Here is a 24836-nt window from a genome sequence, read left to right on the forward strand (position 1 = left end):
CTTTCAAAGCAATTTCAGGCTTTTGTAGCATTAAACCTTAACCATTTTAACAGTAACTGTGTTCTTAAGTCATATGCCATCCTCTCCACATCTGCTCCACCCTGTGATGAAAACATCTGCTCCTGTGAGTGCAGTTCATCATTAAGAGGAAGCTCTCTGATGAGGTGGTCTATTCATCCTTACTCAGATCAGTTGAGGTTGGGGGAAACGCTATGAACCACTCCGTTGTAAGAACCACTAGCTGGTCCTCTTCTCCCAGCCCCTGACCTATCATGGACACCGCCAGCCAGATTACTCTTCCTAAAGCTCTACTAGCGTCATATTGTCAACACCTTCTCTAAACTTCCTAGCCTGGTATGTAAGGACCTCCACTCCCAATTTTCTGGTCCAAACTTGTCAACATCTGTTTCTCACTATAAGCTAGTATGGTTAGTTAATTAACTGTCCTCCCAGAAAAAAAACAAGCCTCCACTCCACACTCTCTTTCTGTAAACCCTTTAAGCTAGCTCAAGCTAAACAAATATATTTATACAGGTATATAAATCTTTTCTCCAGGAATCACCTACCCTCTCAGAATTCGTAACACCTGTACCAACCAATCATACACTAAATTGCAGTATTATTTCAATTATATAGATATTTATATATGTATTTTAAATATTATATACTATGTTTACATGACATATATGTGTATATGTGTGTGTATGTGTGTATATGTGTGTGTGTATGTGTGTTAAAAGTCTTATCACCCAAATTTAAACTCCTTGAAAAAAGAATGACTCCTTCATACAGTCCGGATCCTAAGCACAAAGGCTCATTTGAAGTGCCAAATAAAACCTGAATGTTTACTTCTGCTTGATATTTTTCAAATTATTTTCCATCTATTCCTACCTTTTCTTATCTCTCCACCCAGGTGCAAAACCCTATGATGTAGGCAGGACAAAAGTTATTCTGGTTATTTCACAGGGCAATAGTTACATGTCTAACTTTGTATTTTTAAGACATGCAACAAATCAAAAGATTACTTAGATTTCAGTTTCTGATTCCACTTGAACCCTACTTGTTGTCAATAATGGAAAACACACACAGGAGGAGACCCCTAGGCTAGATATGGCAAAAGGAGAAGGAACATAATTTTTTTCTTTTGTTTACCTCCTCATACACTGTAATATTCTAATAGATCATTCTTTAAATGTACTCCAATTTAAGAGATTGCATACCAACTTCTAAAAGATAAATATACAAAAACCCCTCTCGACAACTACCTTAAGCAGAGCTTTGAAAAATCTGTGTGTGCAGTAGAAAAAAAGGGGTGATTTCCAACCCACTACAAGTTTACTTATATAATTCTTTACTTTATGTAACCAATTTATACGCAAATAGATGATGCAGGGCCTTATTACCTCCACTGAGGATTAAAAAAAAAACCTAGATACTTCCATTTCCTGGGTAAATAAAAGCCAAAGTTGGAATAATTTTTTAACACAATGATCTAGAAAGAAATCAGCATGAGCGCAAAACAGCTTTCCCCTCACTTCAGAACAAAATTACAATCTATGTAAACAGAACAGCAAGACTTAAAATTATTATTTAATGATTTCCTATAAAACATGAACAGATTATTTAAAAATAATTATGAGGAAACGTGTATTTTAATCAAAATAGTTTAAAGCTCATGTTGGCAACAAAATTAAGCTGTTTTAATTAAATATCAGTATCTGTAATATGTTCTAGAATCTATGCAAAGCATCTCAAGAAGAAAAAGAGGAGGGAGGAAAAAAACCACACTAAGTTAAATGCTATACTATGAGGGACTCTATAATAGGTAATTCAGAGAAGAAAGTGAATTATCATTATGGTAAAAATTAAAGCTAGGGACTTTTAGAAAGTGTTTCACATTACTTTGCCAAACATTTCTATTATCAGAAGTTAAGGGACAAAAATAAACCTGTCAGCTCTGCTTTGAGATCCAAAACTTTATTTTTTTAAAGAAAGGCAGGCAGGGAGGAATTACTGTAACAGTAGTTATACTATATTTAGGTGATAAATTATAAATCATTTTCTTCAATAGGGCAATTTGCCTTAAAACTTTAAATGTATTTTTCAAAATTAAGCTACCTATTTATATGAAGTGGGTATATATTTACATATACACACATTTATACACACACAGAGAAAAGTATATACATTATGTGAAGTTTTAAACTTATGTCTAATTTTCGTATTACATACACACAAACATATATATCCATAATATCCTTATTTAGGTGGTTAAAATTCAATAAAAATCTTATGGCCATGGAATTCTGTATTTTTTCTTTCTTTTCCAAACTTCCTATGGTATTACATTAATCTTATTAATATATGCTAAACTAATTACTATAATTATTAATATTAAAGGACAACAGTACCAGAGATGACAAAATAGTAATTGTACTTAAGTCAAAAACAACTCAATTTAAGTGGCTATTATTAACTGAGTTCACCACTGAGTTCACCATTGTAAATGCTTTTAAGAAACTCTGGAAGAATCTCTTATCTGGCGATAGAAAGATAAATCTAATGAACTATAATTAAAATGCTGATTTGGAATGCTTTTTAAAATCTGCTGTCAAAATTCTATCTCCCAAAAGACTACCTGCCCCTCATTAAACACTACCAATGAAGCAATTAATGCAGGTATTTTGATAATCAATAATCAGAATGTAGGTAGATGCTGAAAAAAAATAGTGGCACTGACTATGAAGCAACTCCTTATTGAATGTCCTTGTATACAGTACAATAAGCCAAAATAGAATTTTAAACAACTAAATAATAATTTGAGTTTTTCCTTGAGAAAATTTCTTATAATATGAATGTGAATCCAGCTATAAATTTTATCTGGTGCCATAAAGTGTAAATAATTCCTATTATAAGTAAGTTGCAGCTGTCTAAAAGGCCATCAGATGAGGCTGTTACTCCATAAATGTCTATCTTTATGACTGCCTGATAGTCTTTATTTTTTCTTTCATTTACTTTCTCTCAATGCTTTCTCTCCTTTAGCATTACACAGAATAAAATTATATATTATTTGCTATATTTACTGGACTAAATTTTAAACTCTGCAGCCTTAATTTTAAAATGTATTAAATTTCTCTGAAGAAGTTGATTTGTAATTACATGGCCTTGGATGTGACTTCTAAGTGTAGGAATCTTGAGAGAAAAAAGCAGAAAAATAAAATATAATACCAATTATTCATCCATTTTCTGCCTCTACACATTATCTAAATCTTCAGACAACAAACTCATGTAAAGAATATTACAAAAATTTCTTTTAGGAAGTTTCTTACTTGTCTCTAGATGCTCCCAGCGCCAAAACAATAGGGTCTGCAATCTCTAACATAGACTGTAGGATAGAAGCTACGACAATGAAAAGGATAATACTGAGCAGGAATGCCCGGTGAACAACCTGTAGTTCTATTAGACCAGTCTGCACTGCCAGGATTAACAGCGTAACTCCTTCTGTCATGCCCCTACAAAGCATACGTTTTCAAAAAAACAAACAAACAATAATCAGGATGTCATTTAATTCCAACAGAAAATAATCTAAATGTTTAGACTGTTGTTACATATTTAAGATGAAAAATACCTGATCAGAATATTAACTTATCATTATAACATCAATGCAATACTATACAGTCATAATATATTACTACATATGAAAAACATAATAGTTATTATTTTAGAATACCATGCAGAGGAAAAAAGCACTTCTAAAGATAAAGGTGTTCTAACGAGCTTTGCTAATGAGCCACATACACGTACCTCGACCATTCTTAGATACCCACTGAATTATACATATTTACATCATGAGCTATATTATAATTATAAAAGATAAAACCATAGGTGAATGTCTTTGCAATCTTGAAGTAGGAAACATCTCTTTAAACATACCACAATTACCAAAAGACATAAAGTCCATAAAAATCAGAAGACACAAATAAAATTTTTTTTTGAAATTCAATATCCATATGGAAACTATATACAAAATCCTAAGACCTTTTATTCTATTGACTTGAATTATAAAGAACTCTCACAAATAAATGAGAAATGAGCAAAGGATAGGTATAGTTTTCAAAACCACAAATTAGCAAATATTTCAGTTTGTTGACCTAAGTACTGACGAGGAATGTGAGAAAAAATGAGCAGACTAATGTTGAGATATAAACAGATAAAACCTTTGTGAAGAAAAACTTGCTAATGAATTTAAAATATACATACCCTTCAAGTCAATAAACTTACTGATAATAATTTACCCTACGGATGTACTGCAAAAGTTAACATATATGGATCAGAGAAAATGCAGTGAATAATGAAACATGTTCTATGGGGATACAATCAGCAAAACGCAGACTCTTAAAAAACAAAGCGGTGTTTGTTTAAAAAACAAAGACAAGCTGGTGTCTTCAACAAATATTAAGAGACTTAAGAGACATATCAACCAATTGAAATATGAGTCTTACTTGGATCTTGAACTGAGCAAACAAAATGTTTTCAAAAATGTAGATAATTCGGGAAATTTGAACACCAACTGGGGATTTGATGTCAAGGAATATTCTTCTTTTACTAAGCGTCAACATTCTATTGCAATTATGTTTTTTCAAAAGATTTATAGGCTGAAATATTTATGGGTAAAATGATATTGTAACTGGGATTTGTGCCAAACAAATGCAGCCAGGGGATTATGGGGGAGGGAACAATGTAGGTGGGGTTGATGGGACACACACGACACGAGACTGGCCCGATTATTGGAGATGGCTGACAGTGACAGGTACATGGGGTTCATTTTACTATTCTCTCAACGTAGTTTGAAATGTTCCTAATTAAGGGTTTAAAAAAAGATAGAGGTATATAAAGATACTCATAACAGCACTCTTTTTTAACAGCAAGAAAACAACAAAGAGATAAACCCATATTTTGGAACACTATGCTTTCATCAAAAAGAATGAGATGTATCTGTATGTGTTGACATAAAAAAACAAAAAAACTATCTAAAATATATTAAATGAAAAAACAAGGTGCACAACAGTGTGCATAGTATGCAGCAATGAACCATAAAGGTAAATATATATGCATTTTTCCCTATTAGAAATGTTAAAATAGTCACAGCAGAAGGAACATAGTCAATGATATTTTATTAACTATGCATGGTGTCAGGTGGCTACTAGGCTTGTCAGGTGATCACTTCCTAAACTATATAAACGTCTAATTACTATGCTGTACACCTGAAACTAATATAATATTGTCTGTCAACTGTAATTGAAAAAAATTTTTTTAAATGGGTAAGAGTGGGAGAATACAAAAAAGAAAAAACAAAATTTAAAATAACCATTTACAGCTGTTACCTTTGGGGAAAGGAAATGGGAAGTAGGGGAAGGAAGTTGTCACTTTTTTTTTTTTCAATTGGGGAATTGGGGGGATGGGAACAGTGCTGGGGAATTGGGGGAAGGGGAACAGACAAGTTGCTGTCGTTTTGTTCTTCAGTCTAGTTGTGGAGGACATTGCTTCACTGGCCCAAGTTGGCACCATCATTGCGCTCTTCCTGGGCGAGGCAGATCAGTCGCCGGCTTCTGGACAGCCGCTCACAGCGGCTGCTGGCCGCTCACGCTGGCTGCTGGCTACACACGGTAGCCCATGGCAACTCACTGCAGCAGGGGCTGCAGCCTACGCCGTTGCCCACGACTCACAGCAGCCCAGCTCCAGGTTGAGCTGTTGTTCAGCATCTTAGCTGTAGAGGGCAGTGTCACTGGCCCTCATATGTGGGATCTGAACCGGGGCCCTCTGGCGTTCCAAGCCAGTTCTTAACCATTGTGCCACTCGGCTGGCCTGGAAGTTGTCACTTTTTATTTTGTACTTTTGAATGGTATGAATTTTGTGAACTTATACATGAATTATTTTTTTTCTTGCCCCTGCCCCTTTTTTCCATTACAAAGGTGTTAGCTGGGACTGTCCGGAAGATTATGGACCATGGGTTTTTAAGTTTTTTGTCTTAAAAAAATAATAATACAAACACCAAAAAAAATATTTTCCCCCAATTTACGAAGTATTCACCATCTACTAATTCTGCAATATTTCATAAAATTTAAAGACTTTAAGAAGAGGTTGTATAAATGAACTTATATAAATGAAACTCCTATATTAAGATAACAAAAATCATGACAAGTTCTAGAAACAGGGTTTCCCAACACCTGATCCTAGTGATCTAACCACCACTAGATTAACTATTTTGCATTCTCAGTAATGCAGTCTTTGAAACTTCAATTTGATACTTAAGAAGTACCAAATACAGAAATCTTATTTCAATAAGGCTACACTTCAAATAGGGGGGGAAAAAAAGCTATCAAAAAATCTCTTAAATAAATCTAGGAAAGGAAAGTGTACAGTATGCATTGCTATGTACATAGAATAAAAATACATCTTTTATACATGGGAATTTAATTATTTTTTTCATAGTACTCTAATCCAAATGTTGCAACCATTCCAGAAATAAAAAATAAAAACAAAAAAACATAACTCCACAAAATTCCATTTCCTCTAAAATTCATCAACAAAAAAATTTATCATTACTTCTTCAAGTTATACTGAGGGTGCTAAATAACTGTATACACATTATAATTGATGTTAACACTTTGGTCAATGTCGCTCAAGCAGTGGTTCGTCATAATCAGAAATGTCTGGCCGCTGATAGTAACCACTTTGAGCACCTTTTGTAACTGCAGAAGTCAAACGTGACTTGTATTCATCTTTTGTTATTGGCATATATTAACAGTTTTTTCCTTTCTTAAAATGTGTATACATTTTTTTGGGCACCCTCTGTATATAAGATTTAAGTTTCTAGAGATCTTCAGAGTAAAGAACTTACCGATTCATGGCAGGGTCATTCATGAAAGCTCGATAACCTTGCAAGTAAAATTTGCAGAGTGTGAGAACACCCAAGGCAACGAAAGAAACCGTGAAGACCAAACCCAAAAGAGAGTAAGGAGTGCTGCAGCATTCAGCAATACTAGAAAAAAGGGGGAAAATATTGATAAAAATTTTCTATTTAGAATAAAAATGTGAAGTTTTTAAATACTCACCAAAGTTGATCCAATCCTCATTAATTAAAATACCCCAAACCAAAATTTGAGATGAAATCTCCTAACCACTCTAATTTAAGTCCATTCTTCTTATTATTACCCTAATCTACATTTTTCTATCCCTTTGGCATAATATTCAGTATATAGCACCATATCTGGAACAAAGTCATCTTTATTTTTATTTATCTAGCATCTCCTTCAAATGCATCATCTATCTTCTAAACACTCTTAAGGGCTTAAATCTTGTTCAAATCTTAAGAAACATATAATTAACATGACGATAATATTCCAAAGAAATGTGTAGTTATCCTTTGTTCCTTCTGAAAAATGTTGGCTTTTCAAACTGTTCAGACTGTATTGCTAATGTGGTAACTTGCTGACATTCATTATGTGACCCTACTGCTAACCAGGCAGGGCCCATGTTAGCTTTGCAGGCCCCCACCTCCTCTCACTACAACAATTATCTTCCAAATTGTTGATGCTTTAAAATTAATTTAATTTAGATTTAAATAAGTGCAGTTTCAAAAGAATGTCCAAGAATATAGCCCAAGATCATTTAAAAATAATTTTAATATTGATATTTAACATAAAAGTTTGCTATCAATACCACTTACAAGGAGAACTGCAAGACTGTATACTAAAGCTTGGAAATATTTTCATATTTTATGAAATTATATTCAATACCTTCACTGAACATATCAGATATTAACTTATTAACAAGTACTGGGTTGTCGGAAAAGTCATGACGCATTTTTGCAATGAAAGACAGAAAAAATACGTCATGACTTTTCCAACAACCCAATATTTTGCAAATATATATAATATTATGCACCAATAGTTTGGATTTAGCATTCACACAGTATCTAAGAAATGTTGAAAGCACTATATCTTAAGTTTTAGAATCTCAGTGAAAAATATCATTTGTATGGATGAGGAATTCATTCAGGCGAATCAATGCCTGTCCTTCACTATGTAGCTCACTGATTCTGCTACAGTTATCCTTCCTACTCAACTGCTTATACGTTACTTTTTATGCGAAATATGTGAAAATATCTAATTTTATGGAGACAAATGTACATTATGATGAAAAAAAAAATGTCTGGTTTTCTGTTAGGAACCAAAATATCTATCAATTCTGGTGGTTGATAGCTAAAAGAATAAATAATTTTATGGCATTCCTACAAATCTAATTTCTAAAATATCTGACATTTTTCTCAGAGAAATCATAATAACATGTTTAAACAAATTGTCTGGTAATTTAAAAATAGGAAAATCATGGCTGAAAATAATATTAAAAATTTTACTTCATTCTCATTGGGAAAAATCTAAAAATTGTACTGAAGGTCCATAATATTCTTGTCTCTATATTTAGAGAAATCTTTTACACCCAAACAGTATAATTTAATTACTTTTTCCAAGGAGCACCTTCTTTTTGTCTCACTTTAGCAAAGAATGTGGTGCTATTTTTCAAAAGACAGCATACTCAAGAAAACAAAAAGTTTCAACCTAGCTTTAGGGAAGTGAAAGAGCTTGGGAAACTTATAAAAATTTTCTTCCCCTCCCTTTTCAATGAGATAATTTACTGATTTTAGTCTATTTTATAGCTGCAAAACAACTTTCTTTTTGTTTTTCAATTTGTGTGTGCTTTTTGTTCATTTGTTTAGTCTGGGTATTCTGGTAAACTTGCAATACTCCATCCTGTAAATAAGTTGTTCTTTGGCAAGGCAACACACAAATACAACCCGGCACAGGAAAGCATCAAGAAGTCAAAGAACAACACTCTCAGGGGTGTTTAAGTTAAGCAAAGAACCATGTGGGAACTTCTATATTAAAAGCCACAGTAAAGCATTCTTATTTTAAGAAGGGGAAATTTATCCTATGTATAAAAAAGGAATAGAGAAAAAAATTAGTTTGGTAAGATATCTAAGCCTCATCTAAAAATCTCAATCTTATTTTCTTACGTTGTAAATAAGCCCAAATTCATTCACAGCTTACTGCCTGTGCTTTATAATGTTGATAACAAATCTGGTTTAAAACACCATCAACCCCAGTCCCACACTTAGCTTATTATTCTAATCACAGGATTTTTTCTCTTTCTCTTTAAATTACTTTTTGGGTTTAAAAATTCTGCATAAAACCTCCACAATATGTACATAAAAGTAAATAGCAGTGAAACTTAATAAGTGGCCACTGAAATGTATTTGATATCAATTTATTGCATGTTTAGACGCTACTTAAATAATTGTTATTTTCACAGAAAGTACAAAAGCTGACTCAGTACCAATAAGTTTCTTCTCCCTTTTTGCTAAAATAGATATTGCCACATGACGTTTTTATTGATACTGAACTTTGTATAACATTTCCGGTCTTAACCAATAACGTGCTTCTTGAGGACCACGCGTCTGCCTTAAACTTGTCACCCCTCCACCACTGAGTGTGCAGTGAGCGCTCCATCATTTTGGACTGCTGAGAAGCAACGGCTCCTTTAACTACAACTCAAGACTTTTGTCCACCTGTATTTACCTTCCAGGAGGACAGTTTCATTCTTGCCTTTTAAAGTGACAATGAGCCAGGGGATGATGATGTGTCCCCATGTGCTCGATTCTGAGGGCTTGAGATTCAAACGCAGGTGAAAAAATGACAAATGTGGATCTAACACAAGCTCGCAGCAAAGACACCGAAGTAGAAAAAGGACTCTGATGACCTAAGATGCTTTTCTTTTAAACTAAATCTTAAAAACTAAATCTTAGCACCCCTTTGGGTTAAACAGTAAAGTACTATATGCTGCACTCATTTCACCACGTTTGACTCTATCTCAATAATGATGCAAAACATTCAAAATAACAGGGCACCGTGAAATCACACAGGTAAGTCATGGCTCTGAGCTCCTGCAGTGTCAGTGTTAGCGCTGCTTCTCTTAGCAGTGGCACCTGGGCAAGTTACTCTTGGTACAGTGTCCTCGGCTATCAAATGATAATGATAATAAAGGCACCTATCTCTCCGGATTGCTGTAAAGATGGAAGCATGAGGAAAAGTGTGTGGTAGTGTGGCTGGCATATAAATACTCAATACATGACAGTTATTTTTAGTGACATATTTTCCTTTTACTGACACAATGATTTAACTTGAAATTGAAAAACTATTTTTACAACGTGTTATCTTCTCACAAATCATTTTCTGCACTTTTGGTCCATAGTGCAGCCAAGTAGAAGACATTATATTAGTACCTCCCTGCGTTGCCAGACCCTGGCAGCCACTGACTAAAAATCCTATCTTAATTAAATATGAAGTACTATAATATGACTGACAAGGGTTAATTTGCAAAACTCACTACTCCTAGATCCGCGTTTTCTCTTCCTAAGGTTAGATGTAGTTAGTATCAGATGCTCTAATTACCTTGTCAGGAAAAGGAAGAGAAGCCTCTCACGTGATGCAGGCTGATCTCTAGTGCTGAAATAGGAGTAGATCTGAAGAGCAAACAGGACGAGCCAGAAAACCATGAAAAGTACCGGCACCACCAGTTGGTTCCACAGGGACATTCCCAAGGCTAGAAGGCCGTATACCTCCACCACCTGAACAAGAAAATAAGATAGGAAAACATCTTGCATAACTTTGGTAAACACTTTCAAACCTAAGAGTTTAATCTAAAGTACTTAAAAACAGAACTGCTTTTATTGCAAGACTGTTTCAGCTAAATTCTGGCAAAACTACCTCTATACATAGTTAGTAAATAGCATGTTTTTAAAAATGTACTGATTTTGCGTAATTATTAACACTTGACACGCACTCATCAAATAGCAACAGTAAAAACTTCCCTAATAGGCATGTCAACAGGGATGAAGTCGCAATACAGTCACGTGCAGAGTAAAATGACATCAAAGGCAGTACCAGGAGACTTGGTAAACTTACTGGTATCTAATCAAAATGATCAGGGATAGGGGCTAGCATGAATGATACAATATTGCTCGAGGGACTAGGAAAAAGTGAAATGTAAAAGGAAGAATTTTTCAGGGTTTATTTATGTCATATATGAAAAATAGTTTGATGGGAGACAGAATAACCGCTGGAGAAGTTTACTCTACCGTGAAGCAAAGATAGTTAACAAGTTTCCCCCCAGACAAATCAATTCCCCTTGTTTCTGTGTATTTATTAAGCAACATTTCTCAGTTTGGTTTGCCAAGCGCACTGACACCAGGATAAAAAGGCACACCTAAAAAGTTTATTGATTGATCTACTCTAAGTCAGTAAATTAGCTTCCCAGTTTATAAAACAATCTCTCATGTGAGTGAGTCTCACAATCTGAGAGCATAGATATAACTAGGTTTCTGGAGTGACTATGCCAGGGAGGAGACCCTGGTAACCCAGAGTAGGGTTGCTCCAGGAGGCTACTGCTCTAACCTAGGCAGTCTTGCTAGAGCTCTCAGTGTGACACCAGGATGTTTCAGTAAACTATAATGATCTTAAAAGAAAAGACATAGGCTCGCAAGTTGCTCTGGTTTTCGGTTAGTACCTCTCTCTAGGGAGGTAAGGATCTTTAAATATCAAGTTGAGAAGCATTGACTTGCTGGTTATTTTAAATTAATTATTTTTTCATCTGTCAATCAAATGCTTTTTTTCTAAATCTAGTCAAGATTAACCTCTCTTTCTCCAACTAGAAAAGATTGCGGGGGGGAAAAGAAATTGCCCAACTAGCTGCAAAATTATTATTAGCAGCAAACTGATCATGGAGAGGTAGAGCATACTTTTCCTCCTTCCTATTCAAGAAACAGACCACTAAAACACCTGCCAGTTTTCATTTCTTGCCTATTGAATTCCTTCCAGGTCATGAATTTCGTAACCTATAATTTATTTTCAACTATGACACCTAGTGATGCATGAATCTTACGGCAACCAAGAGAGTAATAAACATGACATTGAAAAATGGAGGCTTTGTCCTAAAGTGATTAAATAAACAGTTAGTATCCCATCGATACTAACACAATATCTTAGTTTCTTACAAACTAGGATGGCTCCATGAGATTGAATTAAAAGAAAAAAAAAAAAAGAAAAAAAGAAAAATTAAATTTCTCCTTCTTTCTCTGTGTACAACCACAACCCTTCCCCCCCGGAAGCGGCTCTTTTTGAAGACAGAGAAAATAACTCTTCTTTGGAAGATCCACTTTTAGGAACTGCCCAAACGTTGTGTAAGTTGAAGAAAGAAGGTAGAATTAGGCTAAGGCCAAGAGCTTAGGAAAAATTTTCTGGGAAATCTGCCCCTGGGGCCACAACAACAACAAACCCTGCTTCACTTAGTCGTATCAGTTTGGTCAATCTGAGGGCTTCCTGTACCTTAAGGTCATGTACACCCAGTCAAGAGGTAGAAGGGAATGCCCATTTTAACACTCTTCTCATACCAATGTCAGTTTTAGGCTTTATTTTATATACTATACTGCAACTTATCAATTAAATCAAATAGAAATATTTATCTCCTGAATATGTATTATTTGTGTCCGGGAATAATTTGTTTTAGAGCAAAGTCTGAAAAAAGTAGAAGGAAGCATGTTAAACTGGTAAAATCAGTTCAAGTACTATATCTAAACGAAATCCATCATATTATCGACCAGACCTATTTAACTTCTCAGTTTAATTAGGCAAACACAGGGGGAAAAACTGCAGTCACAGTAGGATAATAGTCGGGGGGAAAAAACCAGATTTAACCTGTAGGTATTTAACTCTGTGTTATATTTGTCTTCGTTAGAATGTTAACATATACTGAACATGGTTTGCCTGGCACTGAACTCATTTCAATCTCCCTATGAGTTAAGTACAACTGTTATTATTAGCTCCATTATGCAGGTAAGCAAACTTCAGTGACTATGCCCAGGTTACAGCTAGTAAACGGCACCAGAGTACAAACCCAGACTGTCTACTTCCAGAAAAACCACTTCCCTTACTGCCTCTCAACAGAACTTCCTAATGAAGAATCTCAGATGCTCCTACCTGGGTTGCAAATAGTTGCTACTTTGAATCCGTCAAATAAGATGTTACCATGACCAGAACCGTGAAATAAAAGAGAACTAAATCTTTAATATACTTAATATTTATGAAGAATTTTATCTACCTGTGTGTGGATGTCAGGCTTACCTGAACCAATTCTCTGTATGCAGACTTAGCAAGATTATAAGGTACTAAAAGATTAGACCCAAGAAAATAGAGAACTTCCAATCCAGTAAAAATCATGGCAAATTTGTTGATGATAACAATTGTCTCCAGAGGAACAAGGCAGAGTCGGGCTAGCAGAGGAAGCATGTGAGCTGAAAAGAGCCAAATCTGCTTCGTTTTCATGACACAGGAGCATAAAGTACACACCACCAACTGACCTAGAATGAGAAGGAGAATGCATTTAACTTTGAGATTTGGTATCCAAAAAATAAAAACAAAAATCACTGTTGATAAGGATGACATGACTTTTGAAGAAGGCTAATTAAGATCTCAGATCAAATTTGAACTTCATCTGACCATAAGTACATATCAACATATTCTATGAATTTTGAGCAGCAGCAATTCCTTAGGATTGACTTGAAAAGAGCAGCACAAACATCCACCGGTCTTCATTACATTCCAGGTGGCATGTATAATGGCAGGAAGTTTTTAAAAATGTCTAATTCGATATTATAATTCAGGTACTACTGTTGTACATATAACTCCTTTGACAAAGGTGCTTAATATTTAACTCTTCTGGTCTACAGGTAAAAGCATAAAACTCAACAGACACAGTTACTTGTCCAAGATCATTCTCCGACAAGATTTATTCTGAGGTTTTTGATCTTTGTTTTTACAGGCCTGTGCAAGCCTTCCCAAATGTCTCAGTAATTAAAGTTAAAACTGAAAAATTTAAGCAACAAAATCTCACAGAAGGTTATGCGTGATCATTATAGAAAATAAAGAGAAGTAAAAAGGAAAACAACCTCAATCTCTTACAATCCTACGGCCCAAAGGTAGCACTGCTAATATCTTGGGTCCACTAAATGAAGAACTGCATGTAAAGCCTTAGCATTGTATTTGAAACCCAGTAAGTACTCAATACAACTTAGCTCTTCAGCTATTCATATTACTTGTTACCTTTTCAGGTGTATTCTATGTACATGAATACACACAAATACTTTATATGAGATTTACATACCATTTTATAATCAGCTTTTTTCATTTAATACATATTACGCACAAATCTCTCCACACTAATATATATATATATATATATATATATATATATATATATATATATATATAAAAAATGGTTATTTTAATTGTATGGGATGTTATACTGAAATGTATACATGATATAATATTAGCATTTGGCTGTTTTCAAGTGTTTCATAATCATAAAAAGCTTCATTATGAATAAGCTTGTACATGTATAACTTCCTAGTATAAACTACTTGGAGCACATACCTGATTTTCTTAAGACTCAATTCCTGTAAGTGGTATTACTGAGTCAGAAGAAACACTGTATAAGGCTTTTGACAATTCCTGGCAGACCGCCCTACAGAAACCAATCAGGGTGCCCATTTTCCCACTGACTTGCCAACAACGAAAACAGTTTAAGGAAGAGGACGACAAGGAATATTTTCTAAGTTTCTTTTAATTTGTATTATGTTGATCACCAGTAGCACTGACATTATCAATAAGCATATTAAAGATTTTGCTAGTATTTGGTGAGATACTTATTCATATTCTTTGCCCAATCTTCCACTAGGATATGTAGCCTTCTATTGTTTGATCAAGTTATTAATCTCCTTTGCCAAGTAACTGTATGTTCCCAATGTGTCATCTGAATATTTTCGTAGCTTTTTGCTCTTATTAGTATAGAAGTTTTTATTGTAAACAGTCAAACCTATCAATCTTTTCCTTAATGGTTTCTGCCTTTGGTGCCATGGTTAATTACATGGCTCCTCTTACTCAAGATTATACAAGTATACAAGTAATCACCTATATTTTCTTTTAGTAATCTTTAAAAATTAACATATTTGAAATTTTACAATAAGACAAAAAGTAAAGATCTAAGTTTGTTTTCCCAGATGCTTAGTCAGTTGTCTCAAAACTAGCTGCTAGAATCATCCAGTTGTTTTCTCATTAATTTGAAATGCCACTTTGGTATACTTCAAAACCTTTTGTGTATTTGTGTCTGTGTCAGAACTTACTATTGTTTTTTCAATGATCTACTCAGATGACAGTACCTCACTGTTCCATTTCACTGACTGGACAAGTCTCCTCTTATTCCTCTCATTGTTCCTTTCAGATTAGCTTGGAAATTTGTGAACATGTTCCCTTCCAGATTAATTTAAGAATCAGTATGGTGTCAGATAGGTACTAGGCTTACTGGGGAGACCACTTCATAAAGTATATAAATATCTGATCACTGTGTTGTACACCTGGAACTAATAAAACATTGTATGTCAACTATAATTGAAAAATAAATTTGGAAAAAAAAAAGATATCTAAAAGTCCTAGATCTAACTCCCTCCCCAAAGAAAAGAATAATTTAGTCAAGGTCTCTTCTTCCTTGCCAATGAAAAGCAAAACAGTACTTTGGGACTTTTGTTTACGTTCTATCCATATTATTGTTAGAAGAATATAAAAACAGCAACCATTTTTACATAACATTTATTAACAATCTACTATATTATATAACACATGTGGTATTCTCCCACAAAGTATTAATTTTAGCCTTTAAAGAACTAATATAGCTAATATTCAAATAATGTGAAAAACATTCATAGAGGCATAAAAAGGAGGAAAATCCATTAAAAAAAAAACTAACAAACAAACAAACAAGGAGAGGCCAACCAAGAGAGATAGGTCAACGTTATAGGAGAAAAAAATAAGAGGTATCAGGCAACTAACTGGTTTTAGCCAGGCCACGCACTACTGTTTCCCCCACGCTGGGAGGAAGACAGAAGTGTGCTTTCTGGAGAAGCTGAAACTGGCTCCCGGACACCATACACAGTCCAGGCAGGTGAGGTGCTCAGGTGAAAAGAGGAGGTTAAAATAAAAGTATGCACCCAAAAGATGAGATCTCTCTAGATCTCCAAACGCTGCTTCCATGTCTGTTGCAACCCAGTTCTAGGACACAGGCTTCTCCTATAGCGGACATAAGAGTCCTCTTTGGGGAAGCTGACCAAGTCCAAGTGAAAAGAGCTGCAAACACACTTCAGAGTCCCCCAAAAAACAGCCAGTTGCACTTGAATATCAACTCTGAAACAGCTCATCAGTAAGCCCTAAAGAGATTCCTATCAACAATAACTCACCTGAATACAAATGATCAGTCCAGGATTCCCAGATATTTAAGTAAAACTCAGACTCAGATGGGGCCTAGGCACCAGTGTGCATAATTCTTTATTTAAACTAACCAGGTGATTCTAATGCGGACTTGAGAAGCACTGCTGTCCCATTAAAGGCAAAGACCAAAGCAAACAGAAAAAGGGTCTCAGAGGAGATGGAGAGAATGCAAGGAACCAAAGAAAGAGTCAAAGAGATAAATAATGTATCTAAGAAATAAAACAGACTGTCAGAGTAAAAAGTATCGAATAAAAACAAGCTCCTGGATATTAAAACTATGTAAAAACAAGAAAATACAATAAAAGTGTTGGAAGATAAAGTTGGGAAATTTCAGAAAGTAAAACAAAAAGAGGGGGAAAAGGAGAGAAAGAAAGAAAAAGAAAGTATACCAGTAAGAAAGTGAGGTGCTCAGTGTAGGAGAAACCTTATCCAATTAACAGGATTTCCAGAAAGGAACAAATGAGCAAACATCAGGGAAGAAATAATCAGGAGTAGAAAGTAGAGGTTTCTGAGGATTAACACCTGAGGGTGGAGAGGAGTGATGCAGGAGAGCCGATTTTCATGATAAAACTGCAGTTATTTCTTGACTTCTAAGGAAATGGTTTAATACTAAGAATGACTAGGACTTTTCTTTCTGGCATATCTTACTTTCATTGTGCTCACAGCTATGACATTGAAATTTCCTTGTTAGCATGATGGAAAGTTCCTCTAAGCTCTGAGCATTCCCATAAGCCTATGCCAACACAGTCAGTGCTCACTCAGCTTTGGGGTTACAGGCTTCATTTATCTTCTTTCACAGAAGACTATGACTCATGTGCTACGATTCTCTGTAAGAGCAGACGACTCCTCTGATTCAGGAGAAAGAAGGAAGGAGTCACACTGTTAGCGGAAGTCTCTCCTGTAGCTCTGAAAGGACAGGAAGTTGTTTATTGCGATGTGCCTGTGCCAAGTGGTAATTCTGAAAAATTCAAAATCTCAGGGTACTCTTTCGATTCCAGAATTCCACTATTAGAAATATCTCTAAGAAAGCTGCAATGCTAAGAAGTGATGGCATATTCAAATTACTTAGTTTTTCCTTAAAAGTTCATTAGTGGAATGGAAGGAAAGGAGTAGAGAGTTACTTTAAAATCAGGAGAAAACATGCCACTTAATAGTTTACTGCTTTTATTTTATTTTTAATTAACTGAATCTCAGTTGAGTAAACAGATCATCATATCCACTAAGAGGAACAATTTAAGGAAATGTTTCAGATTTATACTAAACTGCATCTATCACAGAACAAAAGAAAAAACTTTACAAGCTTTCTAACCTAGCAAATATTTTCATACTTGAATGTTACTATTATTGAATACACCAATTCATAGGGTATAGTTCTTTTTGTCTCCTGTCTTTTAAAACCCACTCTGTGAAAATGAGTGTTCTTCTACCCCTGAGGTTAAATCCCATAACTTTTCTAATAATCTAGCTTAGGTTACACTGTCTCAATCTAATAACCAAAACTTTGAAACTGATTTCAAGTTGAGGCTTTTCCCTGAATCTAGCTCAGGCCTCCTATGGGACCATGGGCAGAAAAGCTGCAGTGCGAGAGCGGGTGGAGCAGGTAGAGCAGGATTCTCCCTCTTTCTTTGCCGGCACCATCTTCCTCTCTTCCTGGCTGACCCAGGATTGAAGCAGGTAGGGAAGGAGGGGAGGGAAGTAGGACATTCTTACTCGAGAGTATTACAAGGATATGGTATTGGTACTCCCTGGAGTCGCGGTAATTTAAACTGATCTTTCTCCTGGGCAATTTAATGGGTTGTTCTGAGACTGTTCCCATCACTGTGGATCTCACTGCAGTACCTCTGGTGCTTCTTATGTACCCTTTTCTGGCTGTTTTTGGTTCTTTCCTCAACTCCTGGGAATCTGGAAGTTCAATCCCGGTTGGGGTCTTGTCATCCTTCTAAAGGGCCCTTTTGGAAGGACCTAAGAAAACTCCAGACATCTTGGAGCCTTCAACTAGTCCACAGGAACTAACATCCTTTGCCTACACAGATTAGGAGATACAGAGAACCCCACAAGGCATTTTCACTACACAGTCAGAAAACTCAGCAGCCAGCCAGCCAGTCCACTGTTGGTCTTTATATCAGATTACAGTTATAATACGAGGCACACATGACATTTTTAATTTTCTGGTACCCTCATTTAAAAAAAAAAAAAAGGTGAAATTAATTAACAATATATTTTATTTAACCTAATATATCCCAGGTATTATAATATAGACATTCAATCTATATAAAGAAACTAACAAGACATTTTGCATCCTTTTTGTACTAAGTATTACAAAAACTGGATGTGTGTTTTACACTTCTAGTATATCTTATGTGGACTAACCACATTGCAAGTGTTCAGTAGCCACATGTGGCTAGTTTGGGGTGTGCAGCTTTAGATTTTGTGTTCACCAGTCCATGGTAAAACCCCCTAGCCACATAAGACATGTGACTCTTCAAATGCTCCACCGCCGAATTCTTGAGTTTAAGGGCTGGGGAGGTATTTCGGAGAAAACGGTTCTCTCTAAAGAATCCTCCTTTATCTTCAACATTGGACCTTTTAACTCCTTCTGCATGGGTGAGGTTAAGAGCCACAATATAGATTTTCTCTCACTTTCTTTTTTGTAACTCTGGCAAGGGAAGGTCTACTACCTCACTTTACACTATATCTCTATTGCTTTGGGGTCTTAGCCAACACTTTCTAGTTTTAACATTCTGCTACCTATTTGAATCATGTCTCAAGTTCTTCATGTTTATGGCAATTTATTTTTGACTATAAGGTGATGGCTTTCAATAATATTGATAGTAAACTTTAAGATATCACATATTTCATTTTAATCTAACAAGGCAATAATTAGCTTTATTTAAAAGTTAACCTCGGGCCGGACGAGTGGCGTGTTGGTTAAGGGCTGGCTTGGGACCCCAGAGGGCTCTGGTTCGGATCCCACGTATGTGGGCCAGTGACACTGCCCTCCACAGCTAAGATGCTGAACAACAGCTCAACCTGGAGCTGGGCTGCCGTGAGTCGCCAGCGACGGCGTGGGCTGCAGGCCCCTGCTGCAGTGGGCTGCCATAAGCTAACCGTGTGTAGCCAGCAGCCAGCGTGAGCAACCAGCAGCCACAGTGAGCGGCCGTCCAGAAGCCAGCGACTGATCTGCCTCACCCGGGAAGAGCGTAATGATGGTGCCAACTTGGGCCAGTGAAGCAACGTCCTCCACAACTAGACTGAAGAACAAAAAAACAGCAACTTGCCTGTCCCCCTTCCCCCAATTCCCCAATAAAAATCTTAAAAAAAAAAAAAGTTAATCTCCCCAAATAGTTAAAATACTGCTAAAAAAGCACAACCAATATATGATTATAAACATGCAAACAAAAAACATCTATGCATGGGGGGGAAAAAAAACTAAGAAAACATAACATTTAACAATGGCTGTATTTTGAAAGAGTCACCATGAGTAACTTTTTCTATTGTTTTTTGTAGTATCTATGCACCAATTTTATAAGATAGTAAAACTGGTTGGTTCCTGCCTACACTTTAATTATTTTATAATACTTACCTATTAAGGCTGTGGTAAACCGATTCATGGAGAGGGGTTCTAAATACATTGGTCCTTCATAGGCAAACTCCAGTTCACTCCTAACGTAGTCTCTAGATAAGTAAAATGACAAGAGCATATTAGATACATTCCAAGTACAGACAGAGAGAAGCAACCAAAGCACAGAATTCCAGTAAAAACATATATTCTGTTAATAACACCTCTCTCCACATCTATACTAAGGAAACATTTAGGTATAAAGAATTACATAGGGATGGCCTTCAGCTCCTTCTTGCATGCACTGGGAACAGAATTTACAGAAACTGGATTTTACTATGCAGAGCAGACAGCCAAAGCTCACTGTGGGATATTCTTTCTTCCCATGACCTTATTAAATACTTTATGCCCAGTACAAAGCCAGTTGAGGCGCGATCTCTCTCTCTCTACTACTTAATAATATCTAGTAATATTAAATATTTCCTTTTTTGGCTCTCTTCCACCATTCCCCTGTCATATTTTCCCCAAAGTTTTGTCCCCAGCTATACTTAATTACAGGTAAAATCTCAAACTAGTTAGAAAACTGGCTCATGGGAGGACAATCCTTAAAAACTGTCACTTTCAACTCTACAGGGAATCTACAATTAAAATTATAATATTTGAGTAGGCTACAAATTTATTTTGAAACAAATCTTAAATCAAATATTCCTTTTTAAATTTACTTCATTTAACATGTGCTTACCCAGAAATAAGATTTAAGTAGTAGCCAAAGAGCTTTTACACTCTGAAAAAACAACTTTTAGGGCATAGGCAGGAAGCACAGAAAGGGAGAATTTAATTTATTATCAGTAAGTCAAGTAGTAACACTAGGAGATGGTTGTTTAAAATTTGTATGACATCAAAGTGAGGAAATTTGTGTCAAAAAATTCTCCTTTTTTCTTCAATTATTGAATGCTTTATTCATTGTACTTCAAAATAGTCTGAATGTTTCAAGAATTTCTGAACAAACTCATATGGCTGTATTTACTTTTTCCATGAAATTACTTCCTATTAGGCAATCAAGTTGAATTCCTTTGGCACAGCACAGCCAAACAAGAAATGACCCTTACATAATCAGCAAGGAGAGTACTGCCTAATACCAAAATGAAAAACTCAAATAAAATTTTTTTAAGAATGGGAACAGTTTGGGGAACAATTATAAAAATCAATGATTAAACTTTATGGGTGATTTAGCAATTCTCCTCTATCACTCTATGGTGACTACTTGTAACTAATAATATATTAATTAACAGTCACTTTCTATTGAGAGAAAGTCAAATTCTCAAGAGGAATAATTTTAATGCAGTGGTTGTCAACCAAGGGTGATTTTGTCCCTGAAGGGACATTTTGCAATGTCTGGAGACATTTTTACTCGTCACAGCTTGGAAGGCACCTATGCCAAGACACTGCCAAAACATTCTACACTGCACTGGACAGCACCCACAACAAAGAATTATCCAGTTCAGGAATTCAGTGGTTGAAACCCTGTTTTAATGTAGAGAGGCACAAAATGCTACATGTGTAAATTACATATAAATATCTGATTACGAGATTACCATAGGTAACCATCAATGTAATCATATTTTACATAGCTTTAGGATAGAAAGCTAAAGAATTAAGAGAATTATGAAATTTTAAATATAATGTATGAATACCATCTAGATTTATGAAGTCTTTGAAGACGCTATTAAAGAAATAAATTTATATTTAAAAGAAATCTAACTCTGAGTCCCAGTACTATTATACACAGGCCTCTAAAGCCAAATAATTTCTTTTGGGGCATACCACATCCCTTTCCAATAGATTCAGTTTAAAGAAGCCAGGGATGCCAGGGGCGGGGGAGAGGACAAATGGAAATGACCACCTAAAGGTACCAGGTTTTATTTTGGGGTGACAGAAATGTTTTGGAATTAGATAATGGTGATGGTTGCACAACAACATTATGAATATAATGTATGCCACTGAATTGTTCACTTTAAAAGGTTAATTTTATGTTATACGAATTTCACCTTAAAAGGAGGTCCTACAAGAGCACTATCCCCAAAGGGAAATGCCAAAAGGCCCCAAAAGGATGTCAGTCCCCAGGAGCACTCTCATAATGAGGGCTGAGGGGAAAAGGCTGGGTTCCCTGTCATGGTTTCTTTCCCTTGTTTGCTTCTGTCATCATATTGTTGATGTTATAAAATATTAACTCAGCAAACTCAACGTTGTTCCAGAATTTCTTATTGCTGAGTCATTTGTTAATTGTTTTGCATTATTTCCTAGCCTAATTTGTTTTACCCTCTTTTAAAAAGTTTCTTCGCCTTTCATCTTTAGTCTCTTACCTTATATTCTAATTTCACAAAACAAAACTTCTAAGGAAAATTAATATCCTCTATGCTTTTTCTTTTTAACTCAGAAAGAATGTGCTATATGCATAATACATTGCTAGCACAGCAGTAGGCTCTGGGAATACTGCAATCCCTGTTAGCATGAAGCTTACAAACCAAGAGGGAAAACGTACATTAAATACTTATCCTAACAATTATTTAATTGCAACTGTGATAAAAAAAATATATAGCATGTTGTGAAATGTTTTAAAGTTTTTAAAGTTTACTCTATTTAAAAATTTTATCTTTTATCATTACTTCTAGATTCTTTTTCATTTAGCTAGTTCTGCCTTTTGTCTTTTATTTTAAATATCACTCACTTTTCTTACCTCACCTCTCATTACAGGACTATTATAAAGGATTTTAATGTAACTATTTCCTTTTCTTTTATCCTACGCTGTAATCCTTTGGGGTTTTTTTTAAAAAGCCTGTTCTTAACTTTCTTATTCTTTTTATAATTTTCTTTCTAGCTCTTTTTCAGTCTTCATATATTCATACTTTGTGATTTGCTGTGATTATAGGACACTAAGGGAGGTCTGCATTCTAAAATAATCAGCCTTTAGGCCAAAAAGATAACACCCTGATGTTAAGCAGTTTCTCCCCACTAGCTCTCTCATTATGCCCCCCTCTAGGACCCTAGGAATAGCTCTCCCTCAATGCTGTAACATCACTTGATAGTGTCCATTAAACCTGTCCAAAAAACCCGGAGTTTTTGGGTCAATCGTCCCACCTCAGAGATTAACTAGCATCTTCCCTGGGCACCTTAGACCGTGTCCCTTGGCTCGACTCCCCTCGCTGTCCCTCCTGAAAGAAGAATTTGGGCGCTGCATCCCAACTATACAGAACTGAAACAGGATCAACGTTAACGAACGTCTCTATATCTAAATTTTAACTTCACGGCATCGTATGCTGGCAATGAAAACTCTTGGATACTCAGTCTCAACAGAGTACGTCATTCACAACATTAAAAATCATGACAAGCCTAAAAAAGGAGGATCCAGAGATGGAATGATCCAAAATTTCAGGAGTCATTTTAGACCAAAAATTAGTCTGAGGTAAGAGCCATGAAACTCTAATTTTTAACAGAATTTTATAACTATTTAAAGACTCAATCAGATGATATATTAAAAAGTATTACAATTTTTCAATTTACAATATTTTAAATGGTAAAATGTATTAAGTTGGTCAGAAGCAAGAATTCCTGCCTTCTATTTGTAACTGAATCAAATCTTTCCCTTATTAAGTCTCTTTTTTTCACTTTGTCAGAAATTTGTGCAATACTGACAGTCAATCCTGAGCACTACCAAACTAAACACTTTCAAAATCTACTTCCCCAGTCCCTATGGTAGCCTATTCATCCTTTGACTTAAACTGTTTGGGGGCATAAGGAATGTGTAAGATGTATGAAAAGGGACTCAAGGCTAGCTTGCAACTGGAAAAATTCTTGCTATAAAAAGAAGCCTAAAAGTTATTAGAAAAAAATAACAACAAAATCTAAGAGCTCACCAATTCAGCAACTGATTAAAAACCTTTACTTAGTAACAGTCTCTTAAGCAACCTGAGTTACTGAACAACCTGGGAACAATCTGTACATTCTGGCTACTTAAGAGCTTTCATACAATGTTACTTCCAAAGATACCTAATCTACTCTTACACAGAATAAAGTGGTGAGCCCTCTAAGTTATCTTTTGCAATGTGTGCAAACAAAAGGCAAGGCTCAATTTAAGAGACCCCAGACCCTGAGATGCTCAGTCTCCTGGATTTGAGGCATACACCCCAAGCATTGTGCTAGCAACTGAATAGTTCATTTACCCAGGGTTTAATTATTTAAATCATCTCTGCCACCCTGCTTCTTTCTTCAGCTTCTTTCGGAGCCCCTACTAAATATTTAGTGCCTAATAATTTTAGGATCTAATAATATTAAAAAATATATATATATCAAATACTGAAATGGGTCAATTTTATTCCTGTCAAAATTAAAAGTTGACAAAATTCATTTTAACAATCCTTTTATCTAATAACAATGGTTCTCAACTTAGGAAAATTTTGTTCCTCAGGAGACAATATTTGGCAATCAAAGATAATTTTTGGTTTCACAACTGTTGGAAGGGGGCTCTGCAAACCAGTGCATGGAGGCAGGATGCTAACATCCCATAATGCACAAGACTGCCTCCACAGCAAAGAATGACCCGGCCCCAAATGCTAGTAGTCCCCACATAGAAAAAAAAACCCTCACTTACAGCTTAGAATTACACAAGCTTTCATGAAATGGAGAGCTAATCACCTGTATTTTACACATAAGTGACTCCTAGGAAAGTTTTACATTTGAAACCATACTAACACATCCAAGATCCAGATGAAAAATAATATACTTTCATCTTTTGAAACCCATAGGCTCTTAATTCAAGTCATACACATACAAAATTGATATGCTGG

General features: G+C 35.4%; 1 protein-coding gene across 6 annotated transcripts in view; it reads right to left on the bottom strand.

Annotated features, from left to right (window-relative positions):
• RNF145 (ring finger protein 145) overlaps positions 1-24836 on the bottom strand; it is a 70697-nt gene that overhangs the window by 5660 nt on the left and 40201 nt on the right. For 5 of the 6 annotated variants that reach the window (XM_019653976.1, XM_019653978.1, XM_019653974.1 and 2 more), the window contains 5 exons: positions 20017-20108; positions 13239-13474; positions 10512-10687; positions 6902-7042; positions 3330-3512 (listed from right to left, as the gene is read on the bottom strand). In XM_019653976.1, the coding sequence (XP_019509521.1) occupies positions 3330-3512; positions 6902-7042; positions 10512-10687; positions 13239-13474; positions 20017-20108 (828 nt within the window). The remainder of the gene's footprint in view (positions 1-3329; positions 3513-6901; positions 7043-10511; positions 10688-13238; positions 13475-20016; positions 20109-24836) is intronic. The other variant, XM_019653973.1, reaches the window with a different exon arrangement.

Source organism: Hipposideros armiger, unplaced genomic scaffold (assembly GCF_001890085.2).
Source record: "Hipposideros armiger isolate ML-2016 unplaced genomic scaffold, ASM189008v1 scaffold_211, whole genome shotgun sequence".
NCBI classification, from domain to species: domain Eukaryota; kingdom Metazoa; phylum Chordata; class Mammalia; order Chiroptera; family Hipposideridae; genus Hipposideros; species Hipposideros armiger.